Raw genomic sequence first — 21,793 nt, 5'->3', positions numbered from 1 at the left:
GGCTGGGGGCGGGCCTATAGCCGAGGGGCGGGGCTTGGGCGGGGTTTAGGTCCGACCGCCCGAGATAGGGCGGGGTCTACGCTTGAAGGGCAGAGTAGGGGCGGGGCTTGGGTGGTGGGCGGGGTAGGGGGTGGGGCTCGCTGACAAATCAGGAATATTTAAGTTTCCATCTCCCGACACTATCCCATTATGCTTTGCTCCTTTGGCTCAATCCAGTGCCCTACCAAAACTTATCCATACCTAAGTTTTTATTTCTAATAAAAATTTTCTAATTTGTATTAAAAATAGGAGTATATATTTAATTGCTTCCACATCTTGCTTTTCTCATGAGAAAAAGATGTGCAGATCTGTCCAAGACAATACATAGGAGATCTGACTCTTGTTTCCAAAAATTACATGTTTTGTAAATATATACATAACAAAAGGTAATATGTTTGTTTTGTAGCTATGTAGGAAAAGTTCAAATGAGGGTGGCTAACCTAAGTTTTCCTCCCCAGAAAGGATCACTAACTAGTTCCCTAATATTTTTTATGTATGAAACTTATGTGTGTGTTCTTTCAACAAATACCTCTGGAGCATCAGTTGATTGCTTTATGCTGGGTACTAGGGTTACCAAAGTGAGATGTTGCTTTGTACAAAAATGCTCCAAAATGAGGAGTGGGGGGGAGTTACAGATAGGAGATGGTGTTCCTCAAGTCCAATAAAATGAACTCAATTGTAGTATATGCTACATTAGCAGAATGGGTTTTTTTAATGATAAGATATGAAGGGAAAATGAAGAAATTTGGCATAGAAAAGTTTGTTGAAGGTGGGTCCTTAGCAATGGAATATTACTCAGCTATAAAGAATAATAAAATTATGGCATTTGCAGGCAAATGGAAGAAATTGAAGAATATCATGTTAAGTGAGATAAGCCAATCTCAAAAATCCAAAAGACGAATGATCTCACTGATAAGCAGAAGATGACACGTAATGGGGGGTGGGAGGGGGACAAGAATGGAGGAAGGAGGGACTGTATAGAGGGAAAAGAGAGGTGGGAGGGGTGGGGGGAAGGAAAAAATAACGGAATGAATCAAACATCATTACTCTATGTAAATGTATGGATATGCAAATGGTATGCTGTTACTCCATGTACAAACAAACAACATGTATCCCATTTGTTTACATAAAAAATAAATTTAAAAAATAATAAAAAATAAAAATAAAGTATATAAGCAGATGTAAAAAAAAAATAAAATTTTAAAAATAAAAATAAGAAAAAGATTCGGGGTGTGGCCAGTGAGGTGGATGAGGACCTTGCAAGTTGGAGGTATAGTGTAGGTTAGAACAGGTGTGGGGAGATATGCAACCTGAGGATGCTTGGGTAATGAGCTGTGGCAAGAGATCAGGGGCGTAAGCATGGGCATAAGCATAGACAAGCAGAGCTCGGAAGCAGACTGGGGTAGATATCCAGCAGTATGTAGATATCCAGCCCATCTTAGAGGAAATATTAAAATCACTGGAGCAAGGAAACCATTGGGTCAGTTGACTAAAGGATCAAACCAAAGTAGGTCCTTATTTCACATCATTCACTAAAACAAATTCCAGATTGATTACAAACTCAAACCTTAGAAAACAACTTTAGAATATTGTTATGGTTTGAATGTGAGGTGTCCCCCAAAAGCCCACATGTGAGACAATGCAAGAAGGTTCAGAAGAGAAATGAATGGGTTGTGAGAGCCTGAACCCAATCAGTGAATTCATCCCCTACTAGCGATTAAGTAAGCAGTGATTGAAGACTGGTAGGGTGCAGCTGGAGGAGGCGTGGCTCTGGGATATACTTTTGTATCTGGCAAGTGGAGATATCTCTCTCTCTCTCTCTCTCTCTCTCTCCCTCCCTCTCCCTCTCTCCCTCTCTCCCTCTCTCCCTCTCTCCCTCTCTCCCTCTCTCCCTCTCTCCCTCTCTCCCTCTCTCCCTCTCTCCCTCTCTCCCTCTCTCCCTCTCCCTCTCCCTCTCCCTCTCCCTCTCCCTCTCCCTCTCCCTCTCCCTCTCCCTCTCCCTCTCCCTCTCCCTCCTCTTTCTTTCTCTCTCCCCCTCTCCCTCTCCCTCTCCCTCTCCCTCTCCCTCTCCTCTCTCTCTCCCTCTCTGTCTCTCTCTCCTGTCTCTCTCTCCTGTCTCTCTCTCCTTCTGATTATGATCTGAGCCACTTCCCTCTGCCACACTCTTCCACCATGATGCTCTGCCTCACCTGGAGCCCTGAGGAATGGAGCAGCATTCTGTGGACTAATCCCTCTGAAACCATGAGTCCTCAAATGAACTTTTCCTCCTCTACAATTGTTCACTCAGGACTTTCAGTCACAGCAGCAAAAAAGCTGACTAAAATTTTGCAAGAAAATGCAGGTGTATTTCTGACAGGTTTTGCTTTGTATTTTTCAAGGATATGATGGTGAGATGGTTAAGAGTTGTGGAGTTCAGTTCTTATTAACCAACTCATGATCTACTTAACTTCTCTGTGTTCAGTCTAAAATCGTTGAACCACAACAAGGATGATGGAACTGGCAAAGCTGAGAGTGCCATGACATCTAAAACCTGTAGAAGAGATTCCCACCTCACCGTAGCCCACCCAGGTGATGCTCCCACCCGATTACCATGTAATTGGTAAATGCGTTGATCTACTCCTTCCGTTCTGGGACTATAAAAGTTTGTCTGATCTTTTCTACAGTGGAATATGTCATTCAGGATAACTCACATCTGTTTCAGGGCCATGACCATGCATATTTGGCTCAAAAAATTTTTCTTATTTCCTTTAAAAAATATAGTAGAATTGGGACAATGATGGAATTTCACTAAGGATTGGATGATACAGCACCTGCGTGTAAACCACTTACAGTCCTCAGTAAATACTGGCTGATCTCATATTTTTTAAAACATTTTTTTAGTTGTAGATGGACACAATACCTTTTTTTTTGGGGTGGAGCTGAGGATCGAACCCAGCACCTCACATGCGAGACAAGCGCTCTACCACTGAGCTGCAACCCCAGCCCATCATTATATTTTTGATAAAGTAACCTTATTATCAATAATATTTTTAAAAATCCCCTCTTTCCTAATTAAAACAAATGGGATCAATGAAACTCATAAGACATGTTCATTTAAAGGAAGTTGATCGTGTGTGTGTGTGAAATCGAGGAGGGTGAAGAGCTTCTTGGTATGCGTGTTGCCCACATACACACAAAGCACATGAAGCACTCAGTGTTCCTTACGGCTCAGTGCCAACACGCACTGATGACACCAACTGTGGCCCCACACGTCTTCTGCCTAAGAAATGTCATGGCACCAGGTAGGCTAATTGGTGAGCTACAGCTAGGACCACTTGTACCTTCGTCCCCTGTATTTCTCCAGAGAGTGATCCAAGGCACCTGTCTGGGGGCCCTTGCTCACACTGCGAGTCTGTCCTCAGCAGCACAGCAGCAGCAGGGAAGTCTGCTGTGGCAGAGAGAGAGGCGGCACATCCGTCTGACAAACCCACGCCCACCGCAGCGTCTGTCTGCTCCCCTGCTGTCCTGAGTGTGGTAGCTCAGGAGAATGCTCACTGGGCAGTGTTTGTCATAGGTTAAAACTGGACAGGCCTGGCGATGCAGCACAGTGCTGGAGTGCTTGCCTGGCATTCGCCAGCCTTGGGTTCCAACCCCAGTGCCACGAAAATAATCGTCATAATAACCCAGAGGCGCTTACCACTGAGCCACATCCCCAACCCTTTTTTATATTTTATTTAGAGGCAGGGTCTTGCTGAGTTACTCAGGGCCTCACTAAGTTTCTGAGGCTGCCTTTGAACTTGCAATCCTCCTGCCTCAGCTTCTGAGCCTCTGGGATTACAGGCATGTGCCACAAGGAAAATAAAATAAAACCGGAAGCAACCCAAGCACCCATTAGAACTCAACAGTAACTAAGTCCACACATTGCAATACTATGAAGCCAAAGTGAAGCAGTAAAATTGTATCTAAATGAGGCATAAATATTTTTGCAATGTATTTTATAATCAATACTCAAAATATATCAATGTTATGGGTTAATTACACAACAAAATTCTTGTTCTTCTGCCTTGGCATTTTATTTCCAAACTTCCTTTGCACCAACTCTCTGATGTTAGTCTCTAGAACTATTTCCATTAAAATGCTCTTTTAATGAAGGAAAGAATATCAACTTGTGTTAATGTCATAAATGTATTTCTTCCCAACCTGAAACTTAATGGCAAAAAAAAAAAAAAACTGAATAGACATTTCTCAAAAGAGGACATATAAATGACTAACAGGTGTATGAAAAATATTCAACACTAATCATCAGGGAAATGCAAATTAAAACCATGATGAGTAGCACCTCACACCTGTTAAAGTGACTATTTAAGAAGTAGCCAACGCGCACTTATGTGGAAGTATGCCGCGTGGAAGCCGGAGCTGCACATCGCGAGTAGCGCCCCCGGCCAGCCGGGCCCCTCAGATGAGAGCTGCACCCAGGCCGCCACCAGCAGCTCAGCCGCCAGCTGCAGCGCTGCCAGCTGCAGTGGGCTCACCTGCTGCGGCACCCCGGCAGCCAGGTCTGATGGCTCAAATGGCAACCACTGCAGCAGGTGTGGCTGTGGGCTCTGCTGTGGGGCACACACTGGGCCATGCCATCGCAGGAGGCTTCAGCAGCCGGGGTGCTGCGGAGCCCTCCAAGCCCGATATCTCCTCGAGGAGCCTCAGGGAGCCCAGCCAGCGCAGCAGCAGCAACTTTTTTTTTTTTTTTTTTTTTTTTTTTTTTTTTTTTTTTTTTTGCGGTACTGGGGATGGAACTCAGGGCCTTGTGCTTGCAAGGCAAGCACTGTACCAGCTGAGCTATCTCCCCAGCCCAGCAGCAGCAACTTGGTGGCCCTTGCTTTTATGAAATTTTTGGAGTGTTGCCCAGAACCAGACTGATGTTAAGTTCTGTGAGGTTTTCATTGAGGCTGAAGCAGTGCAGAATTGCTAACGGATTAGTCTGATCCAGAGGCTCAAATTGAAGAAATGGAAAATCGGCTCTGATGACCAAGCTATTTTAGCATAAAAATGTAATTGATAGTGAAAGTATGAAATGTAAAACTGCAGTGTAAATCCTCACCTAATAGCTTCAATGTTTCTGAATGGCAGCAAAAGAGTGCTAATTGTATGGAAGTTCAGTGAGTTGGTTCAGATTTGGAGCTGGTCAAATGTTTCTGTGCCCTCCTTAAGCCAGTTGTTCTGACATTCTTTGAGTTTATTAGAATAAAGTGATTTTTCTCCTGAAAAAAAAAAAAGTAGCAGTGTAGAGGGTAGTTGCCAGTGGCTGGAGGGAGGGGGGAAGGAAACTTTGCTCAAGGGTGGAAGGCTCAGTCCTGTGAGATGTGTGAGTTCCGGGCTGTTCATACACAGCAGTTAACCACAGTGCATTGTGTGCTTAAAATTTACTAAGAGGGTAGATCTTAAGTGTCTTCACCACACACACACACACACACACACACACACGCACACACACAAGCACAACAAAATGGTAATTAGGTGAGATGATGAATATGTTAATTAGCGTGATTTTCATCGTTATTTCACAACATGTACATATTTCAAAACATCAAATTGCATGCATTAAATATATTCAGGTTTTATTTTCTTCAACCATACCTCAATAAACTGGCAGTGAAGAAAAGTAGCTGGAAGCAAGATCCACCCCAATTTAAATGTGAGAAGATAAATATTGAGTAAAATGAATCAACCTGACAGGAAGTCACCGTGCACTGAGGCAGCTTGTCTTAACATGCGTGGAAGGGCAAGCTGAGGGATAGATGGACGGAGGTCAGATACATGCATGCATGGGTACCTGTGAAGACTGTTTCATGTGGAAAGACTCCCCATTCCATGCCCTGGTCACTAAAGTTACTTTATTAACTTGATTATCTTTGGGCCTGAATGTTCAAGTGTAATAAGAATATAACAATAGATTGAAGATGACGTTTCCTGCAACCAGCACCAGCCCTTAATTCAGAAACCAGAGGGGCAATGGGGTGGGGGGGTCAGGTGGTGAAGAAAAGACAAACAAACACACACAGAGAAGAAGCTGGGGCCAGGTAGGACAACCAAGTCCTGATGAGGCCTGACTGACACCAGAGCTAGCTTAGCATGTTTTACTATGTAGGTTTTTGTCATCAGAAAGTTATTTGTGGGAAAGTTTCAGCAAAGCAGGCCGTCCGAAGGATGCAGACATAGAGGTCATCTTGTTATGCCCAGAGTCCTCTACCCAAGGGATTTGGTGCCTGAGCTCAAGTTTCCAGCTGATTACGGCAGGCTCCTCTGGCCCATCATCACCATAGCAACTGGGCCATCCTGACCTGCACCTTCATACAGGCAGTTCACAGGTAAACGCAGCCATGAGGGAATCGGAAGCCATGGCTTAAGTCACAGTTCTCCACAGACATTGAACGTAAGGAGCTAACACCTCTGTACAATTTTGCTCAACTCTTCACACCCTGAAGGCTTAGACCTACCTTCCGCATCATAAATACAGCTCTCCAAGCAACTTCAAATATCACTCCTTAATTTTACCAGAAGGTGGCAGTGTGGTGCAAAGACCAACCGCTACAACAAAGGGATAAGGCTTGTGGGGGCTGCTTTTTGCTGCTGATGAGCCGGATTTTACTTTTTTATTCCTTTCTCTTTCTTTTTTTCCCCACGTTGTAATTTGGTGCACCATAGTTGTGCACGGTGGTGGGATTTGTTGTTACAGATGCATACCTGCACACAACATAACAATAGAATCTGACCAATATCCTTCCCCAGTATTTCCCTTCCCCTTCCCTCCTCCCTACCCCGTCCCTTTCCTCTACTCTTCTGATCTTCCTTCGGTTTTTATGAGACTCTCCCCACCTTGCTTTTCCTTTTCCCTCTCCAACTTCCACATATGAGAGAAAACAGATGACCCTTGACCTTCTGAGTTTGGCTTACTCACGTAACATAATGGTCTCAATTTCCACCCGTTTTCCTGAAAATTACATAAGTTCATTTTTCTTTCTGACTGAATAAAATTCCTATAATTTTTGGAGGGTGATGGGGCCCATTACTAGGGGTGAGATATGTATATATTTATTCATTTATCCGTTGATGGAGACCTAGGCTGGTTCCACAGGTTGGGTATTGTGTGCTTTTTTTATTCTTATTGACCTATAATCTTTGTATATATTTCTAGATTACAATATGACAACTTGATGCGTGTAGAGAATGTGTACTGATCCATTTAGGGTAATTAGAATTTGCATCTCCTCCAACATTTATCATTTCAGTATTGGGAGCCTTCAGACTCCTCTTCACTTATTTGGAAATATAACAAGTTATAACAAGTTGGAGGAATAAGTTTTTAAAAGACCTGTTGAGTAGCCCAGTGACCACAGATAATAAAAATGTAGAATTCAAATTTGCTTTTAAAAAGAGATTGTAAATGTTCTCTCTATTAAAAATGGGAGGTAATGAAAGTTAACTAGCTTGATATAATCATCCCACCATGTATACATCTATCAAAACATCACACTGCACCCCAGAAAGGTACACAATTATTGTTTGTCAATTTAAAGTAAAAGATTAGGCTGGGGATGTAGCTCAGTGATAAAGGGCTTGCCTAGCATGCACAAGGTTCTGGATTTGATCTGCAGCACCGCAAAAAAAAAAAAAAAAAAAAAATGTAAAAAAGTCGCCCATTCAATGGTGCATGCCAGCTATGCAGGAGGCTGAGGCAGGAGGGTCACAAGTTCAAGGCCAGCCTGGGTACCTTAGTGAAACCCTGTCTCAAAATTTTAAAAAGATAAACAATGAAAACATAAATGTAAAACTAAAAGAATTGTGTTGAAACAGCTCACCCCCATCTTTACTATGACTTGAAGTGGCTCTTGGGAAATCATCGTTATTTCGAGCACTCTAAAGTGAAGAGGAAGTGACCTTCGCACAACCTGTGTGGCAATGCCTGAGGCAATGGGAAAGCCTGCTGCAGAGAGAGGTTTGAGCGACCGGTGCGTGTGCCTGGGGCCCGGCGCAGCAGTCCCAGGTTGTGTCTGAACCCCACCCCTGCTGTGTGAACCCCACCCCTGCCTGAACCCCGCCCCTGCCGCAGCCCACAGCCGAAGAAGACTGAGGCGGGCCTGTGTGAACGCCTGCCTCAGGACGGATCCACCACACCGCGCAGACTCCCATACTCCCATGGGATGAGGCTGAGGCTCAACCTCTGCTGAGACCACATCCTTGCTTCGCACCTCCCGCTTCCTCAGTATCCTCTTCTGAGACTGCCCCAACAAACCAGGTACATCCAACCCTCATCGTCCTGCAAAAATCATGTGTCTCTCACCCCCTGCATTCCCCCAAAACATCAAGTGCATCCCAAACTCTATCCCCCAAACACCATGTGTGTCCAAACTCTCACCTCCAGCAAATGATGTTCCCCATCACCCCAAAAAGGTTATGTACATCCCATCTTCCATCCCCCCGACAAGTCACATGCTTTCCAACACTTACCTTGCATAACTCATGTGCATCCTCACCCCTACTCCTCCAAAACTCCTGTGTGCCTCAGCCTCCATCCCTCCCCCAACAAATGGAATGCGTCTCAACTGTCTATGCCCAGAAAACCACATACCTCCCAACACCTACCTCAGGATCTGCTTATTGGCAGCCTGACAACATCATGAAGGAATTTCTATCAGAATGGGCTACACGTGGAGCTATCACTGGGCAAACTTTGGGGTCAGGCGAGGGGCGAAGGGGGATTTGAAAATAAAGATTAACAGATACAGATCTTGAAGACTAGGCTGGGATCAGGTGGAGCCTGCTCTCTGATGGAGATGCAGTTCTGAAGAATTATGCCAGCAATCTTTATTGATATATGTCTCCTTATCAGGTTAAAGACTGCAAGCATTATTCTTTGTATTCAGGAACATTACAGAAACTAGGGCATCTATGTAGCTTTTCCACAGTAGCAATCCATGGTTGCAGAGTGTGATATTAGGAGCCTTGTGTAGCTCTCAAGAAAGTCCTTTGTTAAAAGTTGCTATAAGGTGGGCAGGAACCAGAGAAGGGGAGCTGGTGAAACACTGTGGTTGTCTAGCATAAGATCCTTCCTTCCCGGGAGTGTGTGCCTCAGATCAAGGTTAGAACTGACCTGGCTCTTGCCCAGAGCCTCCTCAAGCAGGGCATTGCCACAGCAGCTAGGCATCCTGAGCCCTTGCACAGAAACATTCCCAGGTACCGGGCACGCCATGGTCATGAGCTCATGAGAGACCCCTGATCTCAGTGACTGCTCTCCCATCCTCCATCACCGCTCCCCGTACTACAGTTGGAGCTATAATGAAGGCTGCTTCACAGGAGACGCTTCTTGGGTTTTGAAGAATTAGGTGGCCTAGGGTTGGGCGTGGGGGTGGATTCGAGGTAGAACAGCATGTGCCAAAGAAAAAAGATCCACCAAAACAGGAATTTTTTTTTTTTTTTTTTTTTTTTTTTGTGGTACTGGGGATCAAACTCAGGGCCTTGTGCTTGCAAGGCAAGCACTCTACCAGCTGAGCTATCTCCCCAGCCCATGTTTTATTCTTTATTTCATCCCTATGCCTAAAATAGAACAGTGCGTCCTGGGGTAAGGCTTGAACCTGGACTCTGAGGTGTGTAGATGCCAAGAGATTCCCATTGTTGAAAGCCTGGAGATTCCTACTGTTGGAAACCAAGCTGCTGGTGATCACATGAAGACCACTCAGGAGCTAGTCAGGAATTTGATGTCACTAAGGTTAGCCACTGCTCAGAGTGGCTGATAACTGCTCTCTGTGCTAAATGTTATGTCCATTCATTCATTTACATAAAGATTTATTGAGCAACTACTATGTGCCAGACCCCAAGTGAGGTATAGGGGCTATAACAATGAATAAACCAACAAAAATCCTTTCCTTATTGAGCAGGCAATCCAAAGGGGACAAAGACAGTGTATTAATCAGGGTTCTCTAGAGGATCAGAATTAACAGGAAGTATGATTATAAAAGGAAATTTATTACATTGGCTTACATGACCAGAAGCTGGATAGTCCACAGTGGTTGTCTGCAGCTGGAGAGCTGGAAAAACCAGCAGCTGCACAGTCTGAGACACATAAGCCCCAGAACAATACAGATCAACAGTGCTACCCTAGTCTGAGACCAGAGCTTTTGGAAACTACCTGGAGAATCACTTGCAAAGTCCGCCTTGGAAGAGTGAAGAAGCAAGAGTCCAGTACCCTCAGAGGATGAAGCAGCAATCAAGAACCCTTTCAGAAAGAGCGGAGCTTACGTTTGCATTTGCATTTGCATCTGCTTCCTGGTTGTTCCAGCTTTTATTCCTTCCTATTGGGTGGTGCCACCCACACTTAGGGAGGGGCTCCACTTGAGTTCACTATCCCACATTCCAATCAATACTAGACACTCCCTCATGGACACACCCAGAGGCCTCATAATCATCTGCATCTCTTAATCCAATCAAGTTGACAATTCAAATTAAGCATTACAGACAGTAAGCAAAAGAAGCAAATAGTTTCATATAGTAGAAGGTGGAGGGTGTAGTGAATAGAAATAGCTGAGCAAATGGATGGTTGAGTTTAAGAAAGAAGGAGAAATTTTAGGGCAATAAGGGAAGGTCTTGCTGAAACAGGTGCATTTAAGCAATGACTTGAACTGAGAAAGTGAGATGCGGTGGCATGCAGGTACTGGGAGAAAGCAGGTAGGTAGCGGGACAGCAACTGGAAAGGTCCAGAGGCAGGAGCGTGCCTGGCATGTTAAGATTCAGTGTGGCCAAAGCAGAGAAAGTGGTGGAAAGGAAGCAGAGAGAACACTTTTATCAATGCCTGGGGGAGTTCAAGCCTGAGGGGAAAACATGCAGCAGGACCAAGGTGCTCTGTATTCCTTGGTCAGGACAGAGGAAAAAGCCAAGGAAAGTGAGGGACCCTACAGGTGGAAGGCATTCTTGGAAACATGGACAGCATGTGCAAAGGTCCTGCAGTAGGAGTCTGATGGGTTAAAGAACCAAGAAGAGACCACTCTGGCTGATACACAGGAAAACAGGAGAGTCATAGTCAATCAGGCTGAAGATGTAAATGAGGAAAAATCATGTGGGCTCCTATGGCAAAGAGAGAGAAATGTCATTTTAATCCTAAGTATAATAAAGAACTTCAGAAGAGTTTTGCTTTGCTTTGTTTGCAGTGCAGGGGACTGAACGCAGGGCCTTTCATATGCTAGGCAGGTGCTCTACCATGGAACTACACCTCCATCCCCGAGATTTTTAAGCAGGGGAGTTATAAGCTCATGGCCCACAAATGACAGAAGCAGGAGACCGGAGGCAAACCTCAAATCAGCAAGCTTTCCTTCATTCTGCAGCAAAGTCCATCAATCAGACACGGAAGGGCCCATTTTCAGGGTATGGAGTTGGTCCCAAATTACAGGAGGAGTCTGGGTTTTTATAATTTCACTGGAGACTGTGGACGTGCAGTTTGGGCAGTCAGGGGTAGTTGTACAGGTTAAACTTTAACTTAGGACAGTAGTTGTAAAAAGGTTGAAATTCATTATCTGGGGAGAGGGGAGTCCAGATCACGAGGGATGAGTACTCAAATCTTGCCCACTATTTTACTTTCTCTGGGATCCCTCGTTTCCCAGAGTTTCAGTATTTGTTGTGCCTCCATTGAGTGCTAATTTGCAATGGAGCAAGGTCACAGTTTAAGGTCCAGCATTCAGCATCCTTCTTTCAAGATGCACTGGGGTTGGGAGAGGTGAACATTTGCTTTTGGTGGAGAGGCTGGGGATGAGCCTGGGAAGGGAAGAAAGTTTGCTTCTTCCCCTGAGCGCCCATTGTTATTGGGAAAGGGTGCACTGGGACAGGTTTAATGTTTGGCCATTTCCTTCCCTTCTTCCTCCATTTTTCCTTGGGAGCTGTCTTGGAGGAATATTATTTTCCATAATCCTTCAGGAGTGATAAAGTGGGACGCGTTTCGGTAGGTAACTGGCTGCATGGTGGAGATGCCGGGAATGTGGAGAAGACAGTTAGAGGGCGGGCATTGCAGTGGTGATGAGCTCAGCCTGGATTCCTGTCCAGACTTGATCCTCATATCCACTCCTGCCACCTCCAATCCATAACATTCACAAACCCCCCAGAACACAAGCCAATCCTATCACCATGTGCTATGGTTTAAACATGATCACCAAAACTCACCTTGAAATTCAATCCCCATTGTGAGGTACTGAGAGGTGGGATCAGGTGGGGGACCTTTAAGAGGTGATTAGGTCATGAGGGTGCTGTCCTTGTGAATGGATTAATCCATTTATAGACTAATGGGTTAAGGGATCATCTCAAGAGTGGGTCTGTTATAAAAACCAGTGTGGCCCTGTCTCCTATGTGCCTTTCTGGCTGTGCACCACCTTGGGATTCTGTAGAGTCCCCAACAACAAGAAGGCCCTCGCCAGATGTGGCCACTCAGACCTGTGGACCTCCCAGCCTCCAGAACCACAAGCTGAATAAACCTTGATTCTTTATAAACCACCCAGTCTCAAGCACTCTGTTATAGCAACATTACCAAAAACCGCTGCTCCCAGCCCGGGTTGCTCCAAGCAGCTCCGCCGCCGCTTCTTGCTCTTTCGGCCCAACCAGCGGGACAAAAGACACATACTCTTCTGAAGTTCATGAGCAGCTTTTTGTTTATTCAAATAACACCCTCAATATATAAGCAGTCTCATGCATAAGCAATTGTAACCAGATATGTCCATCCAATCCTGTTAAAGGTCAAGCGATCACTTGCTCAAGTATACGTGTAAAGTATATCTGTCCACGCGCTAGGCGGCTGAACTGATTATCATACAGCCAATTGTAAACGCTTCCTGCCCTTCTCCAGGCATAATCAGGACGCCGTTTGCTCTCTGCCAGTCGCCATCTTTAGATGCACGTGGTGTAACCCTGGGCCCCGGGTTTCACCCACCACAAACATAAAATAGACAAAGATGCCACACCTGCTTTAAAAAATCCAGCAGCTCTGTGGTAGAACAGTTGTCTGGCATATCAAAGCTCTGGGTTTAATCTCTGGCACCAGCCCCGGAAAATCCAGTGATTTAAATGTTCCCCAAACTCCTCTCCAAAACAACTCAAAGAGAAAAGAGGAAAAAAAGACTTTAGGAAGCAGCTTCATACTTGGGAGACAGGAAAGAATGACTCGAAGACCTTTTCCTGTGCACATTATGAATGAAATTCCTTATGTTTTTGATACTTTAATAATGGCTTCTTGTCTATTTCTTGAGTGATGAATTTCTTGGCTTATTAGAGGTTTCTTTCTTGGATCTTGAATTGTTGACTGTTCAAAGAAACATCCTCTTGCTTAGACTGGAACATGAAGTTCAGCTCTATATGGATGACACTTCTTTAGTGGTCTGGCTTGCCCACCAGTTCTTGGCTCTGCACAGGAAAGACTGTGTCTACAAGAAGACAAGTACCACATGTTTTCTCCCAGGTGGAGACTAAACGAGAGTCAACCTGAAGGCAGACTAGTGAGTACTAGCCATTAGGAAGGGTACGAAGAGGGAGGGGGGACGCTGCATTTGGTCAAAGCACACACTGTGGAAATATATGTACAAGTAATATGTGTTAATTTTTTAAGTTTAAAAATAGAGGGAGTCAATTTTATTCTCTGCTGTATTTCCAGATGGTAGCACAGCAAATTTTCTTTTTGACACCCAGTCTCATGACATTGCCCAGGCTGACCTTGAACTCCTAGACTCAAGCAATGCCTCCATCTCAGCTGGTCAGTAGCTGGGACTCCAGGTCAGTGATTGGTCAGCAAACCTGGCTAGTAGGTGTTTACTGAAGATAGGAAAGATTGAGAGATCTTTCCTCCCAAATCTTCAATTAGTTTGGATTACCCCCAAATAACAAAAAAATTTATCACCTTCCACCAGATTTTGAGACTCCAGTCAGAACTGGCAAGTATCATTTGCCTGGTGGGGCGGGGACGGAATTCCCAAGGATTGTGCAAATGACTTCTCTGGGAACTTTAGTTGTCAACACAAATTCCCTAAGTTTGGGCTTGTTCCGCTCAAAAGCCACAGATTATTTAAGATTTATTTTGAATCCAAAGGCCCTTCCTGACCTTCGGTACTATGATGTAACCCAAGAGCATTTCTGTGCTGGAGTCAAAAGATCTTGTCATCCTGAAGGCAACTGACAATAACCAGGAAAACCCACTGCCAAGGAACCTTAAGACAACAAGCACAGAAAAGTTCTCAGAAATAAACACATGTCAGGGCTGGGGATATAGCTCAGTTGGTAGAGTGCTTGCCTAGCAATCACAAGGCCCTGGATTCAAATCCCCAGTACCACAAAAAAAAAAAAAGAAAGAAAGAAACACATGTCAAAAAAATAAATAAATAAAAAACAGAACTTGGGTCTGATGATGAAAGAGGGAGAAAAGTTCACGGTGAGACTGCCAACTTCCTCGATCAGTCGACCTAAGATCCCTATCTCATTCTCATGAGCCGCCTGAGGCTGGAGCAGTGGCTGACTGAATGGCACAGGAGGCAGCCTGCAGAGCTGGCGGGTGTTGCCTGCACCACAGAACGCTAGGGGCTCTTCTGGCAGGTACGTGAGCCTGGCGGGCCCTGCCGTGACCCTCCCCAGCAAGGGGTCACGTGGGTCAACCATTAGCTGGGGTTCTCCTTCCCCTTCTTCTCTGCTTTGAGTATGCGCTCCTTTTTCCCTTCATTTGTGGTTCCCGCCCTATTCAAACCATGCCGTGGATGCTCCCTCGCTAACATCTTCCTCCAGGTCCAGTCCAGTGCGATTTTCTTCTCCTTCTTCTTCTGCTTTGTGTTCTAATTGCTGTTCTCCCCGCCCTGAGTGCTTCTGTGGACTAGCACCACCCTGATCCTTTTTCCTTCCTGTCATGTTGTCCTTCCCTCCTCCTCCTTTTTCCTTTTCCTGGGCCAAAAACATTAATAACCATGACCAACATTTTGGCGCAATCGCTATGTGTCTAACGTGTATGGATGGTCCCCAACAGATGAGGCGTCCCAACCTTGCGATGGCGGGACAGCGCACCTGTTCAGTGGTTCTGTCCTTCACTTGTGAGCGGTGCTGGAATACTGCGTGAGATGCCCAACACTTCATTATAAATAGGTTTTATGTGAGATGGTTTTGCCCAATCGAAGGCAGAAGGACGTGTTCTGAGCTCATTGAAGGGAGACTCTGCTGAGCTGTGCTGAGCACTAAGTTAGGTGGATCAACTTAGGATATCCAGCTTGTGACAGGTTTATCAGGGTGTAACCTCAGGCTGAGTCGAGCAGCATCCACATAATCCCATTTAATCCCCACCATAGACCAGGGAGGTGGGCACTATTATCCCATCTTACAGGTGAGAAGATTCTGACACAGAGAGGTTGTTATCTGTCTGAGGTCGTACAGCTGAGAACAATTCAAATGACAGAGACGGGATTCACGCCCAAGCCATCCGACCCTAGATCTTCGCTATACTACTCCTCCCACAGAATTCTGCCTGGCTCCTCCCTTTTTATATTCCCTCTCCTTATAGGAATCTTTTGTTTCTGTGACTTCAGCGACCACCTCTTTGAAATTTCATCCATCCTTCCAGCTCTAGATCAAACAATATCCACAGCCACAATGTCATCTGATTTCAAAGCACCTGTGGAAGCCTGACACCGGGCTAAGATGCTTTCCACTCATTAACCCACAGGGTCCCCACATTACAGATGGGAAATGTCACAGAGAAGTTCTGTGGATTGCTGAAAGTGTCATAGCCACTTAGTTTCAGAGGCAGGCAATAGACCATCAAGTCTATCAAGATAATATAAACTACGTGGAAGCAAACGTCCTCACCCTTGCAGTCCCCAGCAGAAAGTCTCACATATGAAAGGTGTTCGGTGTGTCTGTGTGGAATCGAATACGTGAGGAGCTCCAAACAAGACTTTTCCTGGTTTTTTGGCAACTGGAGGAAGAGTCCTGGATATTTCTGAGATGGATTGTTTGTGAATTTCAGTTATCCATGAACTCTCTGCCCACACCCTAGGACAGGACAGGCGTGTGTGGTGGAATGGGCATCGACTCAAGAATTAAAATAGATTCCAGTCCAAAGGATAGCAGAAGCAGCGCTTCTGGGGTGCTTTCTGCCAGACACGGCATTTAACACACTCCACGCATTCCCTAATTTAGCTCTTCCCCACAATCACAGAGTCGGCTCTGCTGTCACCACAGAAGAAAACAGAGAAGTTAAACAACCTGACCGAACTTGCACAATTAGAGTCCTAGTCGTAACCCCTGAAGACCTGTTTCCTCATCTACAAAATGAGTCAGTGAGTGGCCTCTAATTTCTTAGAATTCTGGGGTTCTGCTCTGCTAAATGACCCTTTGGAAACTCTAATTTAAGACACACACCCAGATTAGCAAGTTCCAGGTTAGCAACTGGAATAAAACCTAATCTTAAACATGAGGGTACCCAGACGAGTTGACCAGGAGCTAGAAAACTCTATTCAGATCCTCATTTTACCATCTGGCTCTGTGAACTAGTTATCATTTGGGAAGGTGTGAGGTTTATGTATCTGCTGCAACATTAATCATTGCCCAAAAATAAGAGGAAGGGGGTTTGTAAGGAAACATGGGAGGGTCAGGCCATTAAATGTTCATAGTTAGTCAGAAACAAACTACCTGATATAAATAACTTAAATGGATGGAAGATTTATTTGGCTCACGGTTTCAGAGATTTCAGTCTGGGTTGCTTGGCCTTATTGCTTTGAACCTGTGGAGAGGCAGGGCATTGTGGAGGGAAAGCATGGTGGATCAAAAGGTGCTTACCAGATGGTGGTCGGGTAAAGAGAGAGGGAGGAAGGAGTTGGGGTCCCACCATCCCCTTCAAGGGCATGCTCCCAATAACCTAACTTCCTCCCCCCAGACCCCTCCTCTTATAGGTTATAGCACCTCCCAATAGAGCCATCCACTGGGGACCAAACTTTTAACACATGAGTCTTTGGGGGACACTTAAGATCCAACCACAGCAAAAGCCCAGCTGAGCATATACTCAATGGGAGAACCAGAGTATTCAAAATATTCCAAGGTTGCAGTTGAAAAAGTAACTGATCACACACTAGACCTGGCACCTTTGGGGGAAGGCGGAGAGTCTAGGAGGATGAATAATGCCCCCCAAATGGGTGCCTGTCCTAGTCACTGGAACCTGTGAACATGTCACCTGATGTGGTAAAGGGTCTTCACAGGTGCTGAAATTAAGGGTCTTGAGATGAGTTTTCTGTCACTGTGATGACATACCTGAGATTGACAACTTAAAGGGGGAAAGGTTTATTTGGCTCATGGTTTCAGAGGTTTCAGTCCATGGTCACTTGGCCCCATCACTTTGGACCTGTGGCAGCATCATGGTGGGAGAATATGGCGGAAGAAGCTGCTTACCTCAGGGCAGCCAAGAAGCATAGAGAGAGAGAAAGGAATGGCATCCCAATATCCCCTTCAAGGGTACGCCCCCAACGACCTAACTTCCTCCCCCTAGGCTCCACCTCTTAAAGGTTTCTCTGCTTCCCAATTACACCATAGGCTGACAAGCCAGCCTTCAACAGGTGGGCCTTGGGACACTCAAGATCCAAACTACAGCAAGGAGAGCATCCTAAATTATCCATGTGGGCCTAACATCATCACAAAGGGAAGGCCGGAAACTGGAAAGAAGAGATCACAGTGGTGAATTTAAAGGTGGAGTAAGGGCTTGTAAGTCAAGGAATGTGGGCATCCTCTGGAGGCTAGAAAAAGCAAGCAGATGAATTCTTCCTGCTCGCAAAAGGAGCCAGTCTTGCCAACATTCTTGATTTTAGCCACAGGAGACTGATTGCAGACGTCCCATCTCCACAAGGGTAAGTGAATATGTTTGTGCTGCATTAAGCCACTAACTTCACTAACTTTGTATAATGGCCATCAGAGACTCTTGGAGGTCCAGGCAGGTTTAGTATCACTCTTCCAATTTTTGAAGGATCACAGCCAGCCCATAGATCTTTTCTCCTAATCCCTGCATTTGGTTTGGATTGACCCAAAATGATCAAGTAAATTGTCACTGTTTACTGGACTTTGAGACTCAGATCTGGATTTCAAGTTGGGGAAAGATGCCATGAGCCAAGGAATGCAGGTGGCCTCTAGAAGCTGGAAGGACATGAATTCTTCCCTAGACCTTTCGAAAGAAACCAGGATGGATGAATGGATGGATGGATAGATAGATTTGAGAAGGGATTTATGAAAGGAATTGGCTTACATGATTATGGAGACTGAGAAGTTCTACAATTGACCATCTGCAAGCTGGAGACCCAGGAATGCCATCAGTGTGGCTCAGTTCAAGTCCAAAAGCCTCAGAACCAGGGAGGTTGATGGTGTAACTCTCAGTTCAAAACCAAAGGCCTGGGAGGCTGGGGGATGGGAAAGGGTACTGCTGGCAAAAGTCCCAGAATCCAAACTTCTGTGTCCCAGCTCCAGGAGAGAGAGTGAGCTCACCTTCCCTTTGCCTCTGTGTCCCATCCCAGCCCTCAGCCGGTTGGATGGCACCTGTCCTCAAAAAGGGTGGGTCCTCTCAACTCAGTGCACCAACTCATGCCAGTTTCCAGAAGGACCTCACGGACACACTCAGAAGTAAAGCTCAACCAGCTATCTAGGTATCTTTTTACCCAGCCAAGACATTTTAACTAAAATTAACTGTCCCGGGCATTATAGAGATAGGGCTGGGAACTTAGACCAATTCCACCCCAAGATATTAATGCATAATTGGGGGTTAGTGTTTCATGATGCAGAGCTTCAGTCGACAAGACAAAAGGAGTTTTGGAGATGGCTGGTGAGGATGGCCGCTGTATGGAATTCCATTTAGAAGAGGTTAGGATGAGAACTTTATGTCGTGTGTATGTTACCAAAATAAAATAATGGGAAACATTAGTGAGTATGATGATTTGGATGTGTTCCCTGAAGTTCATGTGTTGGAAACTTAATCCCCAGTGCAACAGTTTTGAGAGGTAGGACTGTTAAAAATGGATTTAATGTCCTGACCATGGGAATTTATTCATTATCATAGGAGATGTTTCCCTATAAAGAATAACTCATGCAACTCTCCCCGACCCACCTCATTCCTGCTCTCACTCTTTCTTCTATTTCTGCCTTCTGGCATGTTTTGAGGCAACAAGAAATCTCTGACCAGATACAGCACCTCACTTGGACTTCCTAACCTCTAGAACCATGAGTCAAATTTCTGCTCACTATAAATACCCAGTCCCTGGTACTCTGTAATAGCAACATACAATGAACTAGAACCATGATCAAGGTAGATCTTACTGACTCATTCACAAGCAAGATGAAAGTGAGGGGCTGGGGAGATAGCTCAGTCAGTAGAGTGCTTGCCTTGCAAGCACAAAGCCCTGGGTTCGATCCCCAGCACCGCAAAAAAAAAAAAAAAAAAAATGAAAGGGAGTTTGCATCACAAGGTATGTTGCATTTTACTCGAAAAAATAATAATTCCCACCTCCTCCAAGTCTCACTCAAGTCTCATTTCACAGCCACCAGCTACATATGTCTTCCCTCTATACATAACTGATACACAACCTTTGGAGGAGTTCCTGGACTCTCTCCTCAATATTCTCATATCTCTCCCTTCTGTTGCAGGACTCTGCTTTCTGCTGAGCTTGTCTGGAGTTGTGGCTCAGATTGCCAAAGGTGAGTGCTCAGAGACTGACCAGGTGGGTGCAAATCAGGGTTAGAGCTGGGGACACCCATGTCCTCAAACATGGGAGGTCTTTCCATCTTCTAATTTCTTTAGTGTCCTGTGGTTTCCATTGTAGAGACCTTTCACCTCTTTTATTAGATTGATTCCCAAGTATTTTATTTTTTCAAGGCTATTGTTTTCCTTATTTCTCTTTCAGCTGATTCATCATTGGTGGATAGGAATGCAATTGATTTGTGGGTATTGATTTTATATCCTGCTACTTTTCTAAATTCATTTATGAGTTCTAGAAGTTTTCTGACAGAGTTTTTTGAGTCTTCTAAATATAGAATCATGTCATCGGTAAATAGTGATAGCTTGAGTTCTTCTTTTCCTATTAATATCCCTTCAATTTCTTTGGTCCGTCTAATTGCTTTGGCTAGTATTTCAAGGACAATGTTGAACAGAAGTGGTGAAAGAGGTCATCCCTGTCTTGTTCCAGTTTTTAGAGGGAATGCTTTCAATTTTTTCTCCATTTAGAATGATGTTGGCCTTGGGCTTAGCATACATAGCTTTTACAATATTGAGATATGTTTTTCCTATCCCTAGTTTTTCATGTCTTCAAGTCTATTGATGTGATGAATTACATTTATTGATTTCTGTCTGTTGAACCAAACTTGCATCCCTGGGATGAACTCCACTTAATTGTGGTATACTTTTTAATGGGTTGTTTTTTTTATGTGATTTGCCAGTATTTTATTAATAACTTTGCATCTATGTTCATCAGGGATATTGGTCTGAAGTTTTCTTTCCTTGATGTGTCTTTTTGTCTCTTATTGATATCAGGGTGATACTAGCTTCATAGAATGAGTTTGGAATGGTCCCCTCCTTTTCTATTTCATGGAATAATTTGTGGAGGATTTGTGTTAGTTCTTCTTTGAAGGTCTGGTAGAATCCAGCTGAGAATCTGTCTGGTCCTGGGCTTTTCTTTGTTGGTAGGCTTTGGATGGCATCTTCAATTTCATTACTTGAAATTGATCTGTTTAAATTTTCTGCCCTCCTGGTTCAATTTGGATAGGTCATATGTCTCTAGAAATTTTCTGACATGTTCAAGATTTTCTAATTTATTGGAGTATAAATTTTCAATAGTTTCTGATTATCCTCTGTATTCCAGTAGTTTCTGTGGTGATATTTCCTTGTTCATTCACTAATTTTAATAACTTGAGTTTTTCCCCTCTTTCTTTTGGTTAGAGATAATATCTTGCATTCTATCAGATAATAATGGAATGAAATTAGAGATAAACAATAAAATAAAAAATAGAAGCTGCACTAACACCTGGAGATGAAATGCCTGCAGGCTTGCTCTTTTTGCTGAGGATTGCTTTGGCCATTCTGGGCCTTTGGTTTTTCCAGGACTGCCAAGGCCCCACGCAAACTCTTAACCCATTCCAAAGAAATAACTTGGATGGACTGGGGCTGTGGCTCAGTGGTACAGCGCTTGCCTAGCAGGTGTGAGGCACTGGGTTGGATTCTCAGCACCACATACAAACAAATAAAATGAAGGTCCATCAACAACTTTAAAAAAAATACTTAAAAAAAAAAAAAAAGGAAAGAACTTGGAGGACTCAAGGGAGAGGCTGGGAACGCTTTACCCCTTACTCCCCAGCCGCGGGAGGTTGGAATACACAGAGGCCTGTCTGCTCCATGCCTGCAAGAATAGGAATACCTAGGACAGGGGGCCGGCCCACTGCCCAGGCGGGTTTCTTCGGGTGTCGTGTGAGTGCATTCCTCTGCTTCACACCAGGTCGCTCTGTTTGGGTCCTTAGCCTCTGGGGGTAAGGGGAGTGGCCAGCTCCCCCTCCCCGTTCCCCGTTACCCCTTCTTCAGAGCCTTTCCCTCTCTGCGAGCTTCCTGAGGCACTCATCAGTGTTTGACCCAACAACAGGAATTTTGGATTTTTTCCTAGTTCCATAAAGAACGCCGTTGGTATTTTGATGGAATTGCATCGAACCTGGAGATCACGACGGCAGAACGGCCATCGTAACAACTCTGATTCTGCTGACC

The 21,793-nt window shown here is 44.7% G+C and overlaps 1 protein-coding gene and 1 pseudogene across 2 annotated transcripts in view; both read left to right on the top strand.

Moving 5' to 3' along the window:
- Positions 1-4,414: 4,414 nt before the first annotated feature.
- Positions 4,415-5,266, top strand: LOC306647092 (coiled-coil-helix-coiled-coil-helix domain-containing protein 2-like; annotated as a pseudogene). The gene is made up of 2 exons: positions 4,415-4,755; positions 4,867-5,266. The product of its transcript is annotated as a coiled-coil-helix-coiled-coil-helix domain-containing protein 2-like (transcript).
- Positions 5,267-14,430: 9,164 nt separating this feature from the next.
- The window catches only part of ADGRE3 (adhesion G protein-coupled receptor E3), a 35,567-nt gene continuing 28,204 nt past the window's right edge, over positions 14,431-21,793 (top strand). The window contains exons 1-2 of the mRNA XM_079115578.1: positions 14,431-14,628; positions 19,693-19,743. Of these exons, the coding sequence (XP_078971704.1) occupies positions 14,556-14,628; positions 19,693-19,743 (124 nt within the window). The 5' untranslated portion in view covers positions 14,431-14,555. The remainder of the gene's footprint in view (positions 14,629-19,692; positions 19,744-21,793) is intronic.

This window comes from Sciurus vulgaris, assembly GCF_902686455.1.
Source record: "Sciurus vulgaris genome assembly, chromosome: 16".
NCBI classification, from domain to species: Eukaryota; Metazoa; Chordata; class Mammalia; order Rodentia; family Sciuridae; genus Sciurus; species Sciurus vulgaris.
This window is presented reverse-complemented; position numbering and strand designations above follow the sequence as displayed.